Genomic DNA, 18,825 nt, shown 5'->3' with positions numbered 1-18,825 from the left:
AGCAGCTGTAGAGCTGGGACCAAATCTTATCAGTGAATCATACCCCTTCAATGAACCAAATTAAACTCTATCTTGCTAGGTAACTGCAACTAACCTTCAGTGCCACTGCTTTTGTCTAAGATCTGTGGGAGTTTAGAGGTTTTAGAATATGTTCAAGAACTTTCAGTGAGCTCTTTCTTATTTTGCTAAATCAGTATTATTTCAAAAATGCAAAAATACTCAGCACTAATCTTTCTGGTTGGCTTGACTTGGGTACAGCTGGAATTGGAGTTCATTAACAGAGCTTCTTGTTTCCCATCACAAATAGATATTAGGATACAGTTTAATTACCGATCACGTTGCCTGCAAGCTACTGTATATCCGTGGAGCTCTGAATCAATGCTAACTAATGATGAATGATCACCTGTCGCTATCATCCATCTAAATAATTTCTCCTCACCATAATTAAAAACATTGAATCACCACCTCCCATTTTTATCCACTGTTACTGTATGTATACATAAAAAAATGATGTTACATATACATGTACGCATTTAACTATTTGTGTGTAAGAATGAAATACAGCTAGTGTACATGAATATTTTGTGGTATTTCTGATATGCATCTGTTCGTACAGTATGTCTGGCACATGTTTTTTTTCCTTCTATAATGTGAAAATTCATACATTCACAGCTTACAATAAACATGGTTGCATTAGGAGCTCAAGTTATTTCCTCTAATCCGGGAGGAGGGTATAATGGGGGGGGGGGGGGGGGGGGGGGCATACACCTATACAGTGGATGCAACTAAGCGGGAAGATGTGTACCGCGATGCACAGCTTTTGAGAAAGGACCTTGGCCGGGACGTTACAATACTAGTTACTTAGCTGGAGTGGTGGCTGGGAAGCACATGCTAGACTGTCCTGATGAGCTGATGGAGAACACTATGAAAGTCAACTGTCATTCCCTCTTTTGTGTAAGAACTTCACAATCAGTATAAAATGTGCAAAAGACATTTCACCGGTCACATCTGTAAGGAAACTCCTCAACTGGGTGGTAAAACATTCTCAAGCTGAGAGATTTACTTAATCTTAATTTCCTGTTAGCTTGAGGGTATACTGTAGAGGTCAGTGCCTCACAAAATTCGGGCTGTTAAACACTGGTGCTCATTATAACTGTTTTTCCAGAAGAGAGAAGCAAATGCTGAAATTTAATCAGTTGTGAAAATGCCAAAAGCTGGAACAAAAGGTAGAAGAGTTCAGCAGTGCATCACATACAGTACACATTACACAATCAATTGATGACACATCTTTTGCCAGTAAACACTAGTGGCACCATTTTGGTGACTAACATTCAGGGATCTGGATACACAGCAAAGGTTGAAGGTCACATAAAATGTAAAGTTGCTTTGTGTCAAGGACATTGTCCCACTCACACCATGGACTAACAATGTCAACAATCCTCAGTCCTCTTAATAAAGGTTTTTGTGCAACATAAGCTTCCTACACATCAAACAATATTTAAGTCATTTAAGAAAACTGTGCAGTTTGTTGCCTCATTACATTTTACTGCAATGAAAATGCATGTTTGGTTGGTTGTTCCTATGTGTGGGCCTCAGACAGTGAAGGCTTTCCTCCCTCAAATGAAGGCCCAGAAACACGGCCACATCGTGACGATTGCCAGTGACCTCAGCCTCTTCAGCACAGCTTGTGTGGAGGTGAGCCAAGGCAGGAGAAGCAACACTACAATAAGTCTACATGAGAATATAACTAATAAGAATATGGCAACTTTATTATCAATGTTTATAAAGTTGTTCTCTGCTTAAGTCACAAAATCAAGTAACACATTCAAATGCATATTAGAGCCCTGGCAGTCTAAGCAGGACTGGCAAATCAGGAATGATGAATATTAATTATCTTTAAAAACAACATGAATAAGCTCTGATGAATAGATTTTCTTTGTGGTAGAATTACTGTGCCAGCAAGTTTGCAGAAGTGGGCTTCCATGAGTCTCTGGCCCACGAGCTGCATGCTGAGGAGGCTGAAGGAGTGAAGATTACCCTTGTGTGTCCTTACGTTGTGAACACAGACATGTTTGACGGCTGCAAGATAAGGTATGCCAAAATAATAATCATACAGTTAAGGTCCAAAAATGTGTGGCGAGTGAAACAGTCTTCAGAATTTTTGGCTCTCTTTACCACCACAATAGATTTGGAATGAAACAATGAAGATGTGATAAGAGTGCAGACTCAACTTTAATTCAGGAGGAGTGACATAAAATATTGCATTAACTGCTGAGGAATTACAGCCCTTTTTAATACAGCATTCCCTATTTTCAGTTACTTGGGTAAATTTTACAGTTTCACAAACAGGTGTGTTCTATTTTTTTGAATTTGGAAGCTATTGCTGTGAGCCCACAACATGTGGTCAAAAGAGCTCTGAACGCAAGTAAAAGAAGTTGTTCTTATTCTGCAGAAACAAACAGTATAATAATAAATCAACAGGTTGGTACATTCAGTTACATTAAATTAAGATAAAGCACACACACTCACGACAGAAAAACAACAGTGCTGGATGGTCAAAAAAAAAAAAAAGCACAACATCCCACCAAGTGAAGAACATTCTCCTGGAGGTAGGTTGATCATCATCTAAGTATCACAAAGAGACGACTACACAAGAGAGAAAATAGAGTTCACCAGAAGGTACAATCAATTCATCTAAAATACAAGGTTAAACTTTGCCAAAAAACAAAAAAAACATCTACAAAATGCTAAAAATTGCTAAGAATTTAAAATCCTCAAATGACATTTGGGGCTCTAAACTAGTAACTTGTTAATGGTAATTAAAAAGTGAAAGTCTGCATTTCAGTTGTATCTTGTCGTGAGAAAAAAATTATGAAAATGTTCACTCATAACTCTACAAATGTTTTGAATGTCATAATTTTAACAAACAAACTTGAATGTACCTGCTCACAAATGCATACAGATCCATCATTCTTTGAGGCTCCATCATAGAAAGCTTAATCCAATTTTGCTCTTAAAAAAGAGATACAAGTTTTTTATTTGCTACTTGTGTGATTTGCAGCAAGCAAGAGTGCGTCACCAAGGCGAGGAAAAAAATGTCTTCAAATACTCCAACATTAATGTACATGTTTTATGGCAAGCAATCATACAACCTATGTATGAGCTTATTGCAAAATGTCTCATGTTACCTGATATTTTAAACGTTTTTTGGTGTTAGAGAGGAAGCAGAACTGTTCGTACCCCCTCTGGAGCCCCAGTGTTAAGCAGGCAATGAATGCCATCCTGATAAACCTGCCATTAGTGTGCATCCCTCGCCTCACCTACCCTGCCTTTCCTTTTTAGGCCTTAAGTATCACAACGACCTTCACATTATCCAGATGCTAAATAAAAATTCAAATTTTCTGAAAATGTCCTTTTTCTATTCATTTTTATTGCTTAACAGCTGGTTACAGGATTTAAGCTTGTACACTCTTTGTTCTTTTTTAAGGTTGTTGCCATTGGCATGCAATGTGACTGCTTATCACTTCATAGGTTCTGACAAGTGCATGTACCCCTTTATTGAAACCATGAAAAACCAAATAACTAATAGCTCTGTTGCAGTTGCCTAATCATACCTGTGAAAACAAAGAGTTAACTCTAGGAATAAAATGCTAACAATAACTATAATGGCATTTCAAAAGGTCCACAATACATCAGGCAAGACAAAAAAAAATGAAGTCTTTTGTGGAGAATAGGCCAAACTGTCCAGTCACAGCCATGATTCAGCCAAGTGGAACGGACTGTGCATTTTCAGACTGACCATTTGGAAGTCTGTACTGGATGATAACTCAGCCAAGTAGTCATCAGCTCCCAGAAAGATTTCAATAATATTCAGATGAAATGTAAAGTCCTTTTGAAATGATCATATTGGACTGATCCAAATGGCAAAGTGTCTTTAACAGCCGTTATGTAACCCTGTATGCTGTTATATTTGCATAAAATAAAATGACCTAAAACAACACATATAAATACTGTTAGAACACAGTAAGTGATGAGTCTGCTGCATTGTTTTCTTGCAGAGATCATGAGCTTGCAAGCGAGCTGAAGTAACACCGCAAAAGCTGAATTGTACCAATAAGAATAAGATAAGAATCTTATAATCTGGGTAGCATTTATAACATTTTGAACTGGATGAATATCAAAATATATAAGTACCATCCCTTCTAAAAAAGACGCTTCATTCTACTGACTGACTGCAAATATGGACTTTTGAGTGGCAAATTCTGGATCATCTCCACTTACAGTGGTGTGAAAAAGTGTTTGCCCCCTGCCTCATTTCCTGTTTTTTTGCATGTTTGTCACACTTAAGTGTTTCGGAACATCAAACCCATTTAAACAATAGTCAAGGACAACACAAGTAAACACAAAATGCAAGTTGTAAATGAAGGTGTTTATTAGTAAAGGTGAAAAAAAATCCAAACCATCATGGCCCTGTGTGAAAAAGTGATTGCCCCCTAAACCTAATAACTGGTTGGGCCACCCTTGGCAGCAACAACTGCAACCAAGCATCTGCGATAACTTGCAATGAGGCTTTTACAGCGTTCTGGAGGAATTTTGGCCCACTCATCTTTGCAGAATTGTCCTAATTCAGTTACATTAGAGGGTTTTCGAGCATGAACGGCCTTTTTAAGGTCGTACCACAACATCTCAATAGGATTCAGGTCAGGACTTTGGCTAGGCCACTCCAAAGTCTTCATTTTGTTTTTCTTCAGCCATTCAGTGGTGGACTTGCTGGTGTGTTTAGGATCATTGTCCTGCTGCAGAACCCAAGTACGTTTAAGCTTGAGTACACGAACAGAAGGTCTGACATTCTCCCTCGGGATCTCTTGGTAGACAGCAGAATTCATAGTTCCATTTATCACAGCCAGTCTTCCAGGTCCTGATGCAGCAAAACAGCCCCAGACCATCACACTACCACCACCATATTTTACTGTTGGTATAATGTTCTTTTTCTAAAATGCAGTGTTCCTTTTACGCCAGATGTAATGGGACACACACCTTCCAAAGAGTTCCACTTTTGTCTCATCGGTCCACAGAATGTTGTCCCAAAAGTCTTGGGGATCATCAAGATGCGTTTTGGAAAAATTGAGATGAGCTTTAATGTTCTTTTTGCTCAGCAGTGGTTTTCTTCTTGGAACTCTGCCATGCAGGCCATTTTTGCTCAGTCTTTTTCTGATGGTGGAGGCATGAACGCTGACCTTAACTGAGGCAAGTGAGGCCTGCAGTTCTTTGGACGTTGTTGTGGGGTCTTTTGTGACCTCTTGGATGAGTCGTCGCTGCGCCCTTGGGGTAATTTTGGGCGGCTGGCCACTCCTGGGAAGGTTCACCACTGTTCCATGTCTTCGCCATTTGTGGATAATGGCTCTCACTGTGGTTCGCTGGATTCCCAAAGCTTTGGAAATGGCTTTATAACCCTTTCCAGACTGATAGATCTCAATTACTTTCTTTCTCAATTGCTCCTGAATTTCTTTGGATCTCGGCATGATGTGTAGCTTTCAAGGATCTTCTGGTGGACCTTACTGTGTCAGGCAGCTCCTATTTAAGTGATGTCTTGATTGGGAACAGGTGTGGCAATAATCAGGCCTAGGTGTGGCTAGGGAAATTGAACTCAGGTGTGAAAAACCACAGTTATAGTATGTTTTAACAAGGGGGGCAATCACTTTTTCACACAGGGCCATGATGGTTTGGTTTTTTTTCACCTTCACTAATAAACACCTTCATTTACAACTTGCATTTTGTGTTTACTTGTGTTGTCCTTGACTATTGTTTAAATTGGTTTGATGTTCCAAAACACTTAAGTGTGACAAACATGCAAAAAAACAGGAAATGAGGCAGGGGGCAAACACTTTTTCACACCACTGTATATGAATGTATCAGTGTGAGTGTATAGAATTTGCAGTATAGCGGAGAAAGGAGCAATCTGACTAATGATGAAACATTTCTTACAGCACATTGTAGTGTTGTAAATGTCTCTTGTCATAACTCCCAGAATGAGCTCTTGTGTGTGTACTCATGTAAGAATAACAGAAATTTTTCAGGATTCAGATTATGTACATTTTCTTTTTAACAAGCAAATATTTAATTAGCATTGATTTAAAAAAAAAAAAACTCAAATATTAAGAACTGTCTTTAAAAATGTTTGTAAGCTACCTTGAATATGTCTATCGAAGAGAGATTAAAACTGTAATTACAGAAAAGGTTCCCAAAACTACAGCATGAGTGATATTGGATCTTGAAGCCAGTGGTGGTTAGAGAGATTTGTCAGCTGCAGATCCATGATGCCAAGCTCCCGTTCCACCACATCCCAAACGTACTCTACTGGATTGAGATCTGTTGACGCTAGAGTCCATTTGAGTACAGTGAACTCACTGACATGGTCAAGGAGCCATCAGAAGATGGGTACACTGTGGTCATAAATGGATAAATATAATCAGCAATAAGCAGTTAGGCTGTGATGTTTATTGAGCAACTGGTACTGAGGGTCCCAAAGTATTACACTACCAGCAACCTGAACCATTAAAACAGGACAGATGGGATTGATCCATGCTTTCGTTTTGTTTACACCAAATTCTCAGCCTACCATCTTAATGTTACAGCAGAAATTGAGACTTATCAGACCAGGCGATGTTTTTCCACTATTTTACTGTCTAATTTTTGTGAGCTCATGTGAACTGCAGCCACAGTTTCCTGCTCTTAGCTGACAGGAGTGGCACCTATTGTGGTCTTCTGCTGCTGTAGGTCATCTGCTTCAGTGTTTGATGCACTGTGTATTTACAGATGTCTTTATGTGTGCTCAATAATCCAACATTTTTAGTGGAAGAAATGTTTCATCACTCATCAGCTTAGTACCTGTTTCCCAGACCTTATAAACAGTACAGTTACACAAGCTCAGTTTCATGATTTGCATATTAACAATCATGACACTAAACCCGTCGCTCATTGTTATACAGTGGTGCTTATTTTGGTCATTACACTGTACTGTTCGTAAGGTTTTGGATGAGTGACGAAACACTGAAAACATCTTGCGTCCAGATGAACAGCATCAACTTTCTAGAATATGTTCAGAGATGCTCTTCTGCATACCTTGGATTTACAGGTGCTTATTTGAGTTAATGCTCCATTCCAATCAGCTTGAAGCAGTCTGGTCAATTTTATCTGATATCTGGGATCAACAAGGCATTTTCTCCCAGAGGCATTTTCTCTTTTTGGGACCATTCTCTATGAACTCTACAGATGTTCGTGTGGGAAAATCCCAGTAGATCAGCAGCTTCTGAAATACTTAGACCAGCCCATCTGGCACCAACAATCATGCCATGTTCAAAGTCACTTAAAATCACCTTTCTTCCCCATTCTGATGCTTGAACTTCAACAAGTCATCTTGACCATGTGAAAATGCCTAAATGCATTTAGTTACTGCTATGTAACTGTCTGATTAGATATTTGTATTAACAAGCAGTTGTACAAGTGTACCTAATAAAGTGGCTCTTGAGTGTATTGCAGAAACACATTATGGTTATGTTCAAAAGGGTCATTGTTAACTTTCCAGCAATTAATTTTTACTTACCATGAAATTGCTACTTGCTGCAGTCAATCTTGTGTTCTATGTAGATACATTTTTCAATCAGCACCTATCAGACAATATATACTCCCCTTGATACTAGTACATGAAATGTTCACTTGTGTGCTTGCTGCAGGGGTTTTATTTACTTTAACATCAAAAACCACCAAATATGTAATCTGCCCAAAGATTTGTACCAATTCGTCTACCACACTGCGACCAACTATGACAGTGCAAAATCATAACTGAATACCTCTATGCATCACGTACGTGACAACTGGCAGATGAAGAAAGAGGCAAGACGACAAGTCTTAGTTTTGTGCATGAAAGCACACCAGTTTAATTACCATGGGGAGCAGAAAGAGTAGGGAGGTTGACATAAGGGAGGGAAAAGGGATTTTCAGGGAAACCGGTGCAACAGGCAAACATCCCTGCCACACACAGCATTGACAACATCACAGTACAACACGCTACATTTAGTCACAAATTCTTCCCAGCCCTACATGGTAATGTTGATAACACTTCACTTGTGGTTGTTGATATAAAGCACTCTAGGAAAATCAGAGGTTCGCCAGCTGCACCCTAGACAAAGCTCTAAACCATACTGAGATCATTCTTTAATGAACTACCTCCATAGGGGACAAAACATAAAACACTTAAAAACAAGAGTTAGCAGTTCCCACAAAGAATAAACAAGTTCTACGCAAAACAAAGTTCACAGTAAATCGCTTCTTTTTTTCCCCCCCCTCAGAGTAAACCCCCAACTCATTGACTAGGATGCAGCTACTTTTTTTTTTCTCTACAAAGCAACAGAAAAATAATGTGTACAATTAAACAACATCAAGGAGAAGAAACTATTTTTCCTATCAATCTTGTTTAACTGAACATTTTGTAACAACGATTATGAACAGTGATGTTTTAGAGTCTACAGAGTCCAAAGTTAACCTGTAGCCTTCTAAATCTAAGAACACAGTGTCTGAGTTTTCTCTAGTGCTTTTACAGACAACCAAACCTTATAATCTAAACAGTGCCATCCAGGGTCTGTGCCAATGTGCTTGAGTTAGCCTGTTTGATGTGCAAGTCCCCTTCAATTTCTTGTTTGCCACACCTGTGGAAAATAACCACCTATTAAGTTAGTTAAGTCTTCGAATGAGCCATAGATTTTTATTACCTACACAAGTGTTTAATGAATTGGAATATATTCACTTTATTTCACAAGTGCTGGCTAACATAATCTGATAAATTGCTCTGTTTACACATCAGTCAAACGGGAGACTTTGAAGTGCTTTGAGGGCTTTAACTAAATTAGCTTACTGCTGCACCAGTTTTATCTCTGTTGCATTAATATTAACATTATACTAAATATGAGAAAGCGAACACGCTATTCAGCAGAGGGAGCAGAGACTTCTTGTGTCAGAAGACTAAGTAGAAGAAGACGGTGTGTTTCCAGAGTTGGTCCTGCATCACTTAACATCTAACAAAATGTGGAGTTTGCTTTTTTATACCTATATCTTTCCCACTTATGGTTAAGTAACAAGAGTAAAAAGAGGTCATCAACCTCTTTATGCCATTTGGTGAACGACTGCAAGTAGCTGCAGTGAACACTTTCCACAAGGTGATTGCACAGGCTGCCTGCTGGAAGGCAACTTGTCTCCAAACAATTGCGGTCTGACTGCAATCTCTCTTTGGCAAATTGGCAAAAAAGATTTGCAAAAATCACCATCGATTGCAACATATTGACATCAAGACAGATTGCCAAACTCTTGCAATCGATCTGAATTAGTCTGCGTCGCTGAATGTAACTCATCTGTGACGTGTCTCTGTGCTATAGGGGACTCAACTTAACTAGTTGCCAGCTGGTGTATTCTTGTTATATGTATGTAAAAGCAAAGTTGCTGAGCATTGAGCACTCCCCAGTTTCCTTCGGGATTAATAAAGTATCTATCATTTCAATCAACATCTTTCCACAACTATGTCATTATTTGTGAAGGAATTTCTGACTTTCTGTTTCAAATCTATGAGGTTTTGGCAATTTTTAGCAATTTATCACAGCTAATCATTGTATTATCACGTGTGAATCTTGAAACTGTATCCTTCTCCTCTCAAAAACTTTAACCTCACATTATCTAAAATGCAATTCAACTTCATCAGAGAATCTGATGTATTATGTTATTAATCCCATATGTAAGTTTTTTAATAACGCTCCAGATTTTTTTCCCACTCTTATTTGTAGTCTTCAGATCTAACAGACGCTGATGCAAGTGACATCACTGCATTCATCAGATTTTGGTCAGCTGCGTTTGTCTGCAGGCTTTATTTAACCTTTTCCAGGTTGGGTTGTAGTACTCCGCAAGCTCTAAACTTTTACCTTCATTTCAAGCAAACAGGAGACACATGGTGTAAAACAAATAAACAAAAAAACAAATTAAAGAAAAGCATCTGAAAAACAATCTGAACAGTTCATAAAATGTTTCATGATATTGTTTCACATGACATGCCTTATTCTGATGGAGAGATGTGTTTTTAAGGTCAAATATGTCCTTAGAATATGAGCGAATCAAAGGTTTCCTGTAAAAACAAACACAAGCTGAAAGGCAGTGTTTGTCATAGCTTACCCAGAAACTGGTCCGTTCCCTGTTCTTTCGTTTGACTGCTGGTCCAACTCTGAGAGCAACTTCAATATATTCAGTGCAGCCTGAAGAGGTGGAGAACAGTATGCATTATCTGCACTGGAATGTGAACAGTAAGAGGCCAACTGTCTTGGAAGAAGCAACAAAAAGGAGTGGGTGTGCGCAAAGCAGCCTGTACAGCTCCCATTTTGGAAACAGCTGGCCTAAAAGCCTTTGTAATGTGTCATCATGACATTAACAGCCTTTTGGTCACACTTGCATTACTCCACACAAGATTTATTGTAAGTTCACCCCATGGAGGGTTCTTGAAATAAAGTTAGGAAATATTACATTTGTTTGTCCGATACCACAGTGGCACAGGCTCGCACACCCCGAAAGCAAACAGCATTACCTTTGAAGGCTTCCTCTTCCACCCTCAGGAAATAAATATTTAACCTGTCATATTTTTTTTTATTACTGGTTATTATAAATACACTCCATCCCCACGTTGAACATTTGTTTCCCCTCATAACTAACAACACCCACAAATGGTGTCAGTAAGTGTTGAACCAGTAATTTCTGATATACTCACCATATCATGACAGGATTCTACATCTTTCCCAATCCCATGACTGATGAGCGGCGGCTGGGAGGAGCAGTTAATCAGTGACACAAACTCATTCTTATTGTTTTTGGGAAAATCCTTGTATTCCACCTGCAAGCAGATATTTCAATTAATTTATATCCCGATTTAATATAACTCAAACTGAATAACTAAGTTCATGAAAGGCAAACCCACTGTTTACCTGCAGGCTCTGCACAGATGCCAGATAACCGAGCTGTTCCGAGGGCCTGGTTAGGGGTCCGTGGGGCAGTTGGTTCATGTTATTTTTATTCTTCAGGATAGTCTCTGCAGTCAGTGATGTTCCGGCATAAAGCAGCTCGTTGGCAATCATGGCAGTGATTGTGGCCTTGCCTGGGTTGGGTATAGCTCGACTGTAGTCCTTGGTCTGAGAGCCTTGGCAGGCTCCAACTGCTTGCGCCACCTCAGGCACCATGGGCAGGATCCCTGCAGGTAGCTGCTGGTGGCTCAGGTAAGGGAGCCGGAAGTCCTCCTCCTTGGAACCTGAGAAAAAAAAAGAAGACATCCTTTCTTTCATTCTTCACTACGCCTGCTGCAAAATATCTGGATTTAGCAGAGAACATTTCCATTGAGGCTTACCCAGTGCCCCCTCTTCTAGAGAACCAGGTTCATAGAAGGTCACTTTGCGCCCATCACCAGGCTTTTTCACTGGGGTCTAAATATATAACAAAAATAAAGCCCAAAAATGTTCAATATAGATAAATATTATGTCGTCTGACATATTTATGAGACTTTCTCGACAAAGGTCTAAGCAATACCTTTTCATCAGTTTTGAGTGCCGGTTTTGGGGGCTGAGGCTGAGGCACTTTATATCCCAAGAGTTCCAGCATTTTCTCTGCTGCATTTCTCTTGGCCACCTTCTTACTGGGCCCCATTCCCTCTGCAGACTGCCCACACACAGTAACCTGGACCGAGAATAAACAGTTGGAAGAGGTGAATGAAACAAGAAATTAACAAGCAGAGACAGAGGAAAGCAGAGACAGATGTTACATAAGTGCTGCTGTCAGCATGCCTCGGCTGCAGCTGACTCACCTGCATGACAAACTCCCTGCGCCGTGGCAGACCTCTCTCTGTCACCATGCTGTACTCTGGCTCCTTCTCCTTCTTGGCCTGCTGGATCTGAGCCAAGCGGCTGATGGGATTCATTCCCTGGCCATATTCTGGGCTGGTCTGCAGCTGTTGGTATAACGCATTTATGATTATTTAAAGAAGCCATTAGGTGTGTAGTCACTATCCTAAATGTAGTTTAAATGTTATACTACCTTGATGATAGATTTAGTTTTCTTTTTGATGCGTGGTTGTGTCTTTTCTATACTGGGTATATGGGGTAGTCTCTTCAACTCTCCCAGCACTGCTGCTGCTGCCAGCTTCTTGGCAATCTTTTTACTTTTTCCCTCGCCCTCTCCTGTGAACTCTCCAACTGTAACACGCACTACAAAAGTCTTCATATGAGGAGGGCCCTCTTCTTTTAAAACCTGGAAAGCAACAGTGGAAACACCTGATGTAGAGGAACATTTATTCTATTAAATTAAACTGAATAAAATATCAGCAAAAACACATTCTGATGTACATATTGGTGAATATTATTAAAATCTTCCTATAAAAAAAAAAATCTTGAATGATATACAAAATCCATTAAAACCTCAAAGTTGACAGGTAAGTTGCGCTTAAGTGCAATTTCAAACACTTGACTGATTTCTGATTTGTTCAGGTTCTCCTCCTCCGGCTCTCCGTTCATCTGTCAAAAGAATAAGACATATTGAAAAAAACAACCACAAAAACAAAACAGAAGCAATAACTCTTAAAAACTGTACAAAAACCACAGATGCCAAGTGTGGGCTTCTTTCCTCACCACTGGCAACTGTTGCAGTATTGGCTCCTTCTGCAATACTTTCAAGGCTTTGGCAGCAGCATCATGTTTGGCCAGCTGCCGCGTGCGTCCCTTCCCAAAAAACTGCTGGCCTCCGATAGAAAGCTCCACATGATACAACATTGGTCCCACAGGAGGAAATGGGTAATAGTACCTGGACAAAAATTGAAGTTAAATACAGCCCATTTCCCCCCTAAACAGTAAGATTTCTGCCCAGATTTCTAAGTAATGTAAACTCACTGTTGCATAGAGCGCTGGTAAGGCCCTGGAGCCCGCACATTGTAGTTGAAGTTTGGTGGTCTCATCCCAGGGTATGGGTCAATGGGTTTATAGAGAGGCTTTTTACCAAGTTTCACACATAGTGCATTCAGCTCTGTAATATGAGTCATCCCATCTGCTTTAAGACAAATAAACACACAAAAGTATTCAGTACTTCTTTTCAATACGGTGTTAACAAGAATTAAAAGGCTGCAACAGAGCCACTGGGAAAAGCCCACCTTGGTGCTTTCCTGTGTTGCGAGGCATCCTCACAGTGGGTTTAGGAAGTGTAGTCTCAGCGAGGGCAGATGCAGCAGCGGAATGCTGGGCTTTCTTGATACTGGTCCCCTCTGCCTCCCAGTGCTGATCTCCCAGCGTGAGCCTCACTGAGAAAATCTGAAATCAATTCTCCATCGTTAGCATCAAGTTACAACAGAACAGGACAACAGTACCACTAAATGATGCAACCAATTCTTACCTTTGAGTGAGCTGGCCCTTGCTCACAAAGAAGCTTATACTCAGGTTGAATCTTGTTGAAACGGGCTAACTCATTCACCAAACACATAGGGGTCTTCTCTTTAGGGTTTGCCATGTTAGATACTGTTTGGGGAGAGAAAAAAATCCAAAATTCTCATTACAGCTTCCTAGACGCACCATCATAAAATCTCACATACACTGCTCAAAAAAATTAAAGAAACACTTTGAAAACATCAAATCTCAATGGGGGGGGGGGGGGGGGGGGGGGTGTCATGCTGGACATCCATATTGATATGGACTGGGTAATGTGCTAGGAATGAAAGGATGCCACATCGACGGAAATTAAAATTACCCTACAGAGAGCTAAATTCAAAGACACCCCCGAAAATCAAAGTGCATGATGCAGCAGGCTAGTCCATTCTGCTGAAATATCATTGCAGCTACTCAAAATGGTACTCAGTAGTTTGTATGGCCCCCACATGCTTGTATATATGCCTTTTGACAGGGATCCTCAAATCCAGGCCTCGAGGTCCGGTGTCCTGCAGGTTTTAGATGTGTCCCTGATCTAACACACCTCATTCAAATGACTGAATTACCTCCTCATTATGCAGTCAAGTTCTCCAGAGTCCTGCTAATGACTTCTATATTTGATTCAGGTGTGTTAGATCAGGGACACATCTAAAACCTGCAGGATACCAGACCTCGAGGCCTGGATTTGAGGATCCCTGCCTTATGATGTTGGGCCATAATACTAATGAGACGACAGATGGTGTCGGGGGGGGGGGGGGGGTGTTTCCTGCCAGATTTGGACCAGGGTATCACTGAGGTCTTGGACAGTCTGAAGTGCAACCTGGCAGTGTCACATGTGCTCAGGGTGAACCTGGGGCTTATACTATGAAGCAGGATTTTGGCTTATCCAGGTAACTTTCAGGGTTAACCCTGGGTTTTTAGTACTACAAAGGTGGCACAATTCTTACTGGGTTAAATTGTTATGGTAACTTATACTGTGAACCTAAGCTGCTCCAAAGCAGGTTAGATTCCAGATTAAAGATCAACAAGTATGAAATCACCGCCTACTGACCAATCAATGCTCCAGAAAATAGTGTCTAAAGGCTTTGCGTTTCCATGATGAGCATCAGAAAGAATCATAGATTCTTAGATGCAACTCTATTCCTTTATTATTTTTTTTTTTCTGTTGGCAGCAAACAGTTTTACCACAGCTTAATTGTTCTGTAAGCATCAATATGTGATCCTAAAATAAGGCCACATACACTGTACTTGCAGAGCTCATATCAAATTTGTACGCAGATTAAGCTTATTTTTGAATTCTATTTTTAGACTTAATCTTTATTCTGAAACCCTTAAACGGCACAGAATCTGTAGCTGATAGAATAAAAACTAAAACTGTCAGGAGCAGGTTATGTTCAGAGTGTCAGTTTAAAATCAGCTGGGAGTGATACAATTTCACTGAGTCTTATTTACAGCATCTTTAAGTGCGATAGAGATTTTCTGCCTGGAGAATACGTTTTATATGTGCAGCTTGTTAAGCTGTACCTTGCCTTGCTAAAACCACTGAATGAAGCGCAACTGTGTCGCATTGTCACGGGAATGTGCATGCATTAATTTGGTGACTTAATGTATAAAATGTTGTTCTACTTGATTCTAATCTGCTGAGTCTCTTTTACACTGCTGGAGGTGCAGCTACTAGAACACAGAACACACACCAAGAATACCTGTTCAATCAAATTAATTTCACTCTGATGTGCCGAGAAACCAAAGCAATTTCCACGTCTCCTTTTATTAGTCTGTGGGGCAGTAATGTTAAATGTTTAAATGGATCTAGTTTAAAGTTTCAAAGCTCTAATGTGCAGCCATTACCTGAGAAATAAAACAGCAGCACTGAGAGTGCACCCAGCGATAAAATAACCTGGAATTAAAATCTTTGTTTTACCGCTCTGTGCGCTAAATCACCAGATTAACAATTTTCTGCAGCATTCATCTGTTGTCCTTGTATTTTACTATTATATTTTTAATGTTCTTTGTAGATTTTTAATCACCATTTGATAATGTCTCTGGTGTAGCTGGCACAGAGATAAGAAAAGTCATGTGGCTCGTGAAACACCCCTTTTAAATTGATTAGCTACTGCCAACACAACCCCTTTCGTGTGAACGTGCAGGGGGAGCCCTGGGTTAAGTTAGCAACTTGATAACCAGCTTTGTGTGACCATTTATCCCAATGTTAGGGTAAGTGAATCCAGATAACGGAAAGATACCCTGGGTATGTTGAACTCACATTGTAGTATGGGGCCCAGCTCTCATCTCATAAAAAAGCACAAGGTGTCAACAGTGGACCTTCCAATTCTGGTATTCTACGACACTATACTATACTACCGACCAATTACATCAAGCTCCACAGTGCTGGGCAGTGAGTATAGGGTCCTCTAGAGGACATCAGTCCCTCAGGCCACCCTCATGAGGTCTGTTTCTCAGAGACATTCACACCAGTGGCCTGCTGGAGATCATTTTGTATCGCTATGACAGTGCTCACCCTATTCCGAAGCAGATACCGGGCCTGCTGATGGATTAAGGACCTTCTACAGTCCTGTCCAGCTCTCCTACAGTAACTGCCTGTCTCCTGAAATATCCTCCAAGCTCTTAAGACTGTACTGGGAAACACAGCAAACCTTCTGGTAATGGCACACATTGATATGCCATTCTGAAGGATTTGGGCTTCCCGTGCAACCTCTGTAGGGTCCAGGTATGGCCTCATGCTACCAGGAGTGACACTGACCATAGCCAAATGCAAAACTAGTTAAAAAAAAAAAAAAAAAAAAAAAATCAGTCAGAAAAGATGAGGGGAAAAAATGTCAGTGGCCTCCACCTGTAAAACCCTTTCTGTTTTGAGGGTTGTCTCATTGTTGCCCTTCTCGTGCACGTTAATTTCATTAACACCAAAGCAGATGCAACTGATTAACAACCCCCTCTGCTACTTAAGTGACCATATCAATATCTCAGACATTTAATTGACTTGATGCTATACTCTGATTATGAAGTTTTCCTTTAAATTTTTGAACAGTGTACAAGGTTTATATTCTGACAAAGCTACGCGAAGACCTAACAAACATTACAATACCAGGGGTTTGAAATGCACAGCATGATTATAAAGACTGCACAAAACATCCCAAACTAATTAGTTTAAATGCCAACATCGAGAAGTACGCTTTTTGACCAAACAAAATCAGAAAACCTACCTGTGGTGCTATTGTAGGGAGTGACAGACCCTGCAGGGAGAGCAGAGCTCCTGATGGGCTGGCTGGCGCTCTCTGACGGTAGGGTGCCTGAGGCACAAGGGATGCTATAGCCGGGCTGTGGCTGCCCCAGCTGCAGGGGGGCAGAAGCAGCGGACATGGGGCTAGCTGGACACTGAAACTGGAGCTGAGACATCCTTGTTGCTCTAGCTTAGTTAATAGTAAGATGAGGTCAAGACTATAAATTTACTGCCGATTGAGGTGGTCTGAATGTAGGCTCTACCTAGAAAAAGAAGACAGAGAATTAAAAAGAAAAAATATATATATAGGGTAGAGTTGAGAGAAAAAGAAATCTTCACAGGAACCAAATGCCTATAATCAAAACAAAGAGTGCCCATTGCAGGCCTGTTAAAGACTTAGACAGGTGCATGGGTTGGGAGAAAAAGAAAAAGGCAGAGAGGGGTATCTACAGTAGCACCTTCTAGCTGTCAATCAGCACTACTATACACTGAGCTTATCTCAATCTACTTTACACTACAATAGGACTCGTAAATAGGACTATATTGATTCACTACTTATTTTTTCCTGCATTTTGCAATTGCCAGAAATATTGTTCTTTGTAGTGTAGTTAGTCACCAAGCTTTTCTAGGCTGCTTAGATGTAGTAAAAGTAAAATTCTACCAGGAAAACCAGGCCTATGTACCAAACAAATTTCTTTGTAAACAAGAAGTAGAATGATGTGTATTACAATGACTCAAACTAATGTTGCTGATCATTTTATTCATCTCAGTTACATCTTTCTGCTTTGCAACTTTTCCATGAACTGCAAAGGATGAGTGACAGTTCCCCAGTTATCCGTTTCATTGTGACTTTTAGGTGTTAATAAATTCGTGACAAGCCACAGCCATTTGACAGCAGAGTGGGAAAAAATAAAGACAACTCTGGTATATACATACAAATTTTTGTTTTAATTTCATTTCATTTTTGTTCACAAAAACACAACAGACAGCGATCTGTGTCGTTTGCCAGACTGGTCACCCAGCTTGTCGACATTAGGGAGGTAACTTATCAACCAGCCTACAAGAACGGGACAAGCAAACCCTCTAACAACAGACAATACTGCCGTGTAACAACACAACACTACCAAGTCTGAACTGTTTTAACAGCATTTTCGCTACCCTGATTTCACAGTAAGGATGCTCCTTCAAGACACAGCTGGGAGGATCCGTGCTGTCGGGTGGGCCTTCAAGCCTTTGCTAACCATGATGGAGCGCAACTGTAATCCACATGCATCGATTATAAACCGTATCTCATGCTCATTATTGTTAGCTACACAAAATTAATTAACCTGTTAAAAATAGTAACCATTAGCTCGTCTTACAGCACGAATAACTGAAGCTAGGCGGTTAGCTGATACAGACACTCGCAAACAGCCACAGACTGTCTGGTGCGCCTCTGAACTTGTATATTTCCCAATGTTTTGACTAACTGTGAGCAGAAGAAGCTACTGTCAGCTAACTCTTAATGAAATCAGGCCGCCGGCTGGACAGGTTTTACAGGAGAACCACGCTTGCTAACTTAGCTTATTCGCTATAAAGAAAGGGGTGGACCCTGATAGTACAGTTTCTGTAAAAACAAGCCCTGTTGCTCTACATATACTATGCCCAGCAAGGGAACCTCACAATTCAATGACAACAGCACCTGACATTGGTTTATTGTTGTTACTTTTTAAAGCATCTTGTGTTAAATCCACAGCGAGCCTGGGAGCAGCCGGTGTCACCGCTAGCTAGCATATGCCGACAAAGTCCCAGGACAAAGTAAAGCTCACCTCGTCGCTCCTTCTGTGCTGTTTTTAGTTACTCCATAAAAGACACGCTGATTTACGACCGTTTGCTTATGTTTATGGCCAGTTTGGAGAATCAGAGCGCGTTATTTTTATATCGAAATGCGAGCGGTGAGGTGGTGGACATTGGGAAGACAGGGCAAACACTAAAGAGAATGGCACTCTCTCGATTCACTCTGCAGGAAGTGACATCGACAGAAAGGAAGTACTTCCACAATCTTAAGGTGACAAAATTATTCAGGACGCTAATGAAGCACAAAACAGTTTAAAAATAATAAAA

General features: G+C 40.4%; 2 protein-coding genes across 4 annotated transcripts; one reads left to right on the top strand and one right to left on the bottom strand.

Annotated features, from left to right (window-relative positions):
- Positions 1–736: 736 nt before the first annotated feature.
- Positions 737–3,608, top strand: LOC115779951 (retinol dehydrogenase 10). The gene is given in 7 exon segments (XM_075074366.1): positions 737–860; positions 863–954; positions 1,597–1,695; positions 1,946–2,091; positions 3,218–3,256; positions 3,258–3,332; positions 3,479–3,608. Coding segments are annotated over 7 exon segments (705 nt in total).
- Positions 3,609–8,337: 4,729 nt separating this feature from the next.
- On the bottom strand, positions 8,338–18,719 carry stau1 (staufen double-stranded RNA binding protein 1). 3 transcript variants are annotated; one of them, XM_030729882.1, is made up of 15 exons: positions 18,531–18,719; positions 16,706–16,985; positions 13,456–13,577; positions 13,217–13,373; positions 12,960–13,116; positions 12,702–12,873; positions 12,492–12,587; positions 12,112–12,324; positions 11,882–12,025; positions 11,608–11,754; positions 11,429–11,504; positions 11,013–11,332; positions 10,799–10,921; positions 10,213–10,292; positions 8,338–8,705 (listed from the first exon to the last, which is right to left on the bottom strand). In XM_030729882.1, the coding sequence occupies exons 2-15, from the start codon at positions 16,896–16,898 to the stop codon at positions 8,618–8,620; spliced, it is 2,088 nt and encodes a 695-aa protein (XP_030585742.1). In that variant the 5' UTR covers positions 16,899–16,985; positions 18,531–18,719; the 3' UTR covers positions 8,338–8,617. The 3 variants fall into 3 exon arrangements, with proteins under 3 accessions (XP_030585742.1, XP_030585744.1, XP_030585743.1); XM_030729884.1 differs by having other exon boundaries at positions 12,960–13,113; XM_030729883.1 differs by having other exon boundaries at positions 16,706–16,981.
- Between the last annotated feature and the right edge of the window lie 106 nt (positions 18,720–18,825).

This window comes from Archocentrus centrarchus, chromosome 5 (genome assembly GCF_007364275.1).
Source record: "Archocentrus centrarchus isolate MPI-CPG fArcCen1 chromosome 5, fArcCen1, whole genome shotgun sequence".
NCBI classification, from domain to species: domain Eukaryota; kingdom Metazoa; phylum Chordata; class Actinopteri; order Cichliformes; family Cichlidae; genus Archocentrus; species Archocentrus centrarchus.
The sequence above is the reverse complement of the archived record's forward strand: the minus strand, read 5'-3'. Positions and strand labels throughout refer to the sequence as shown.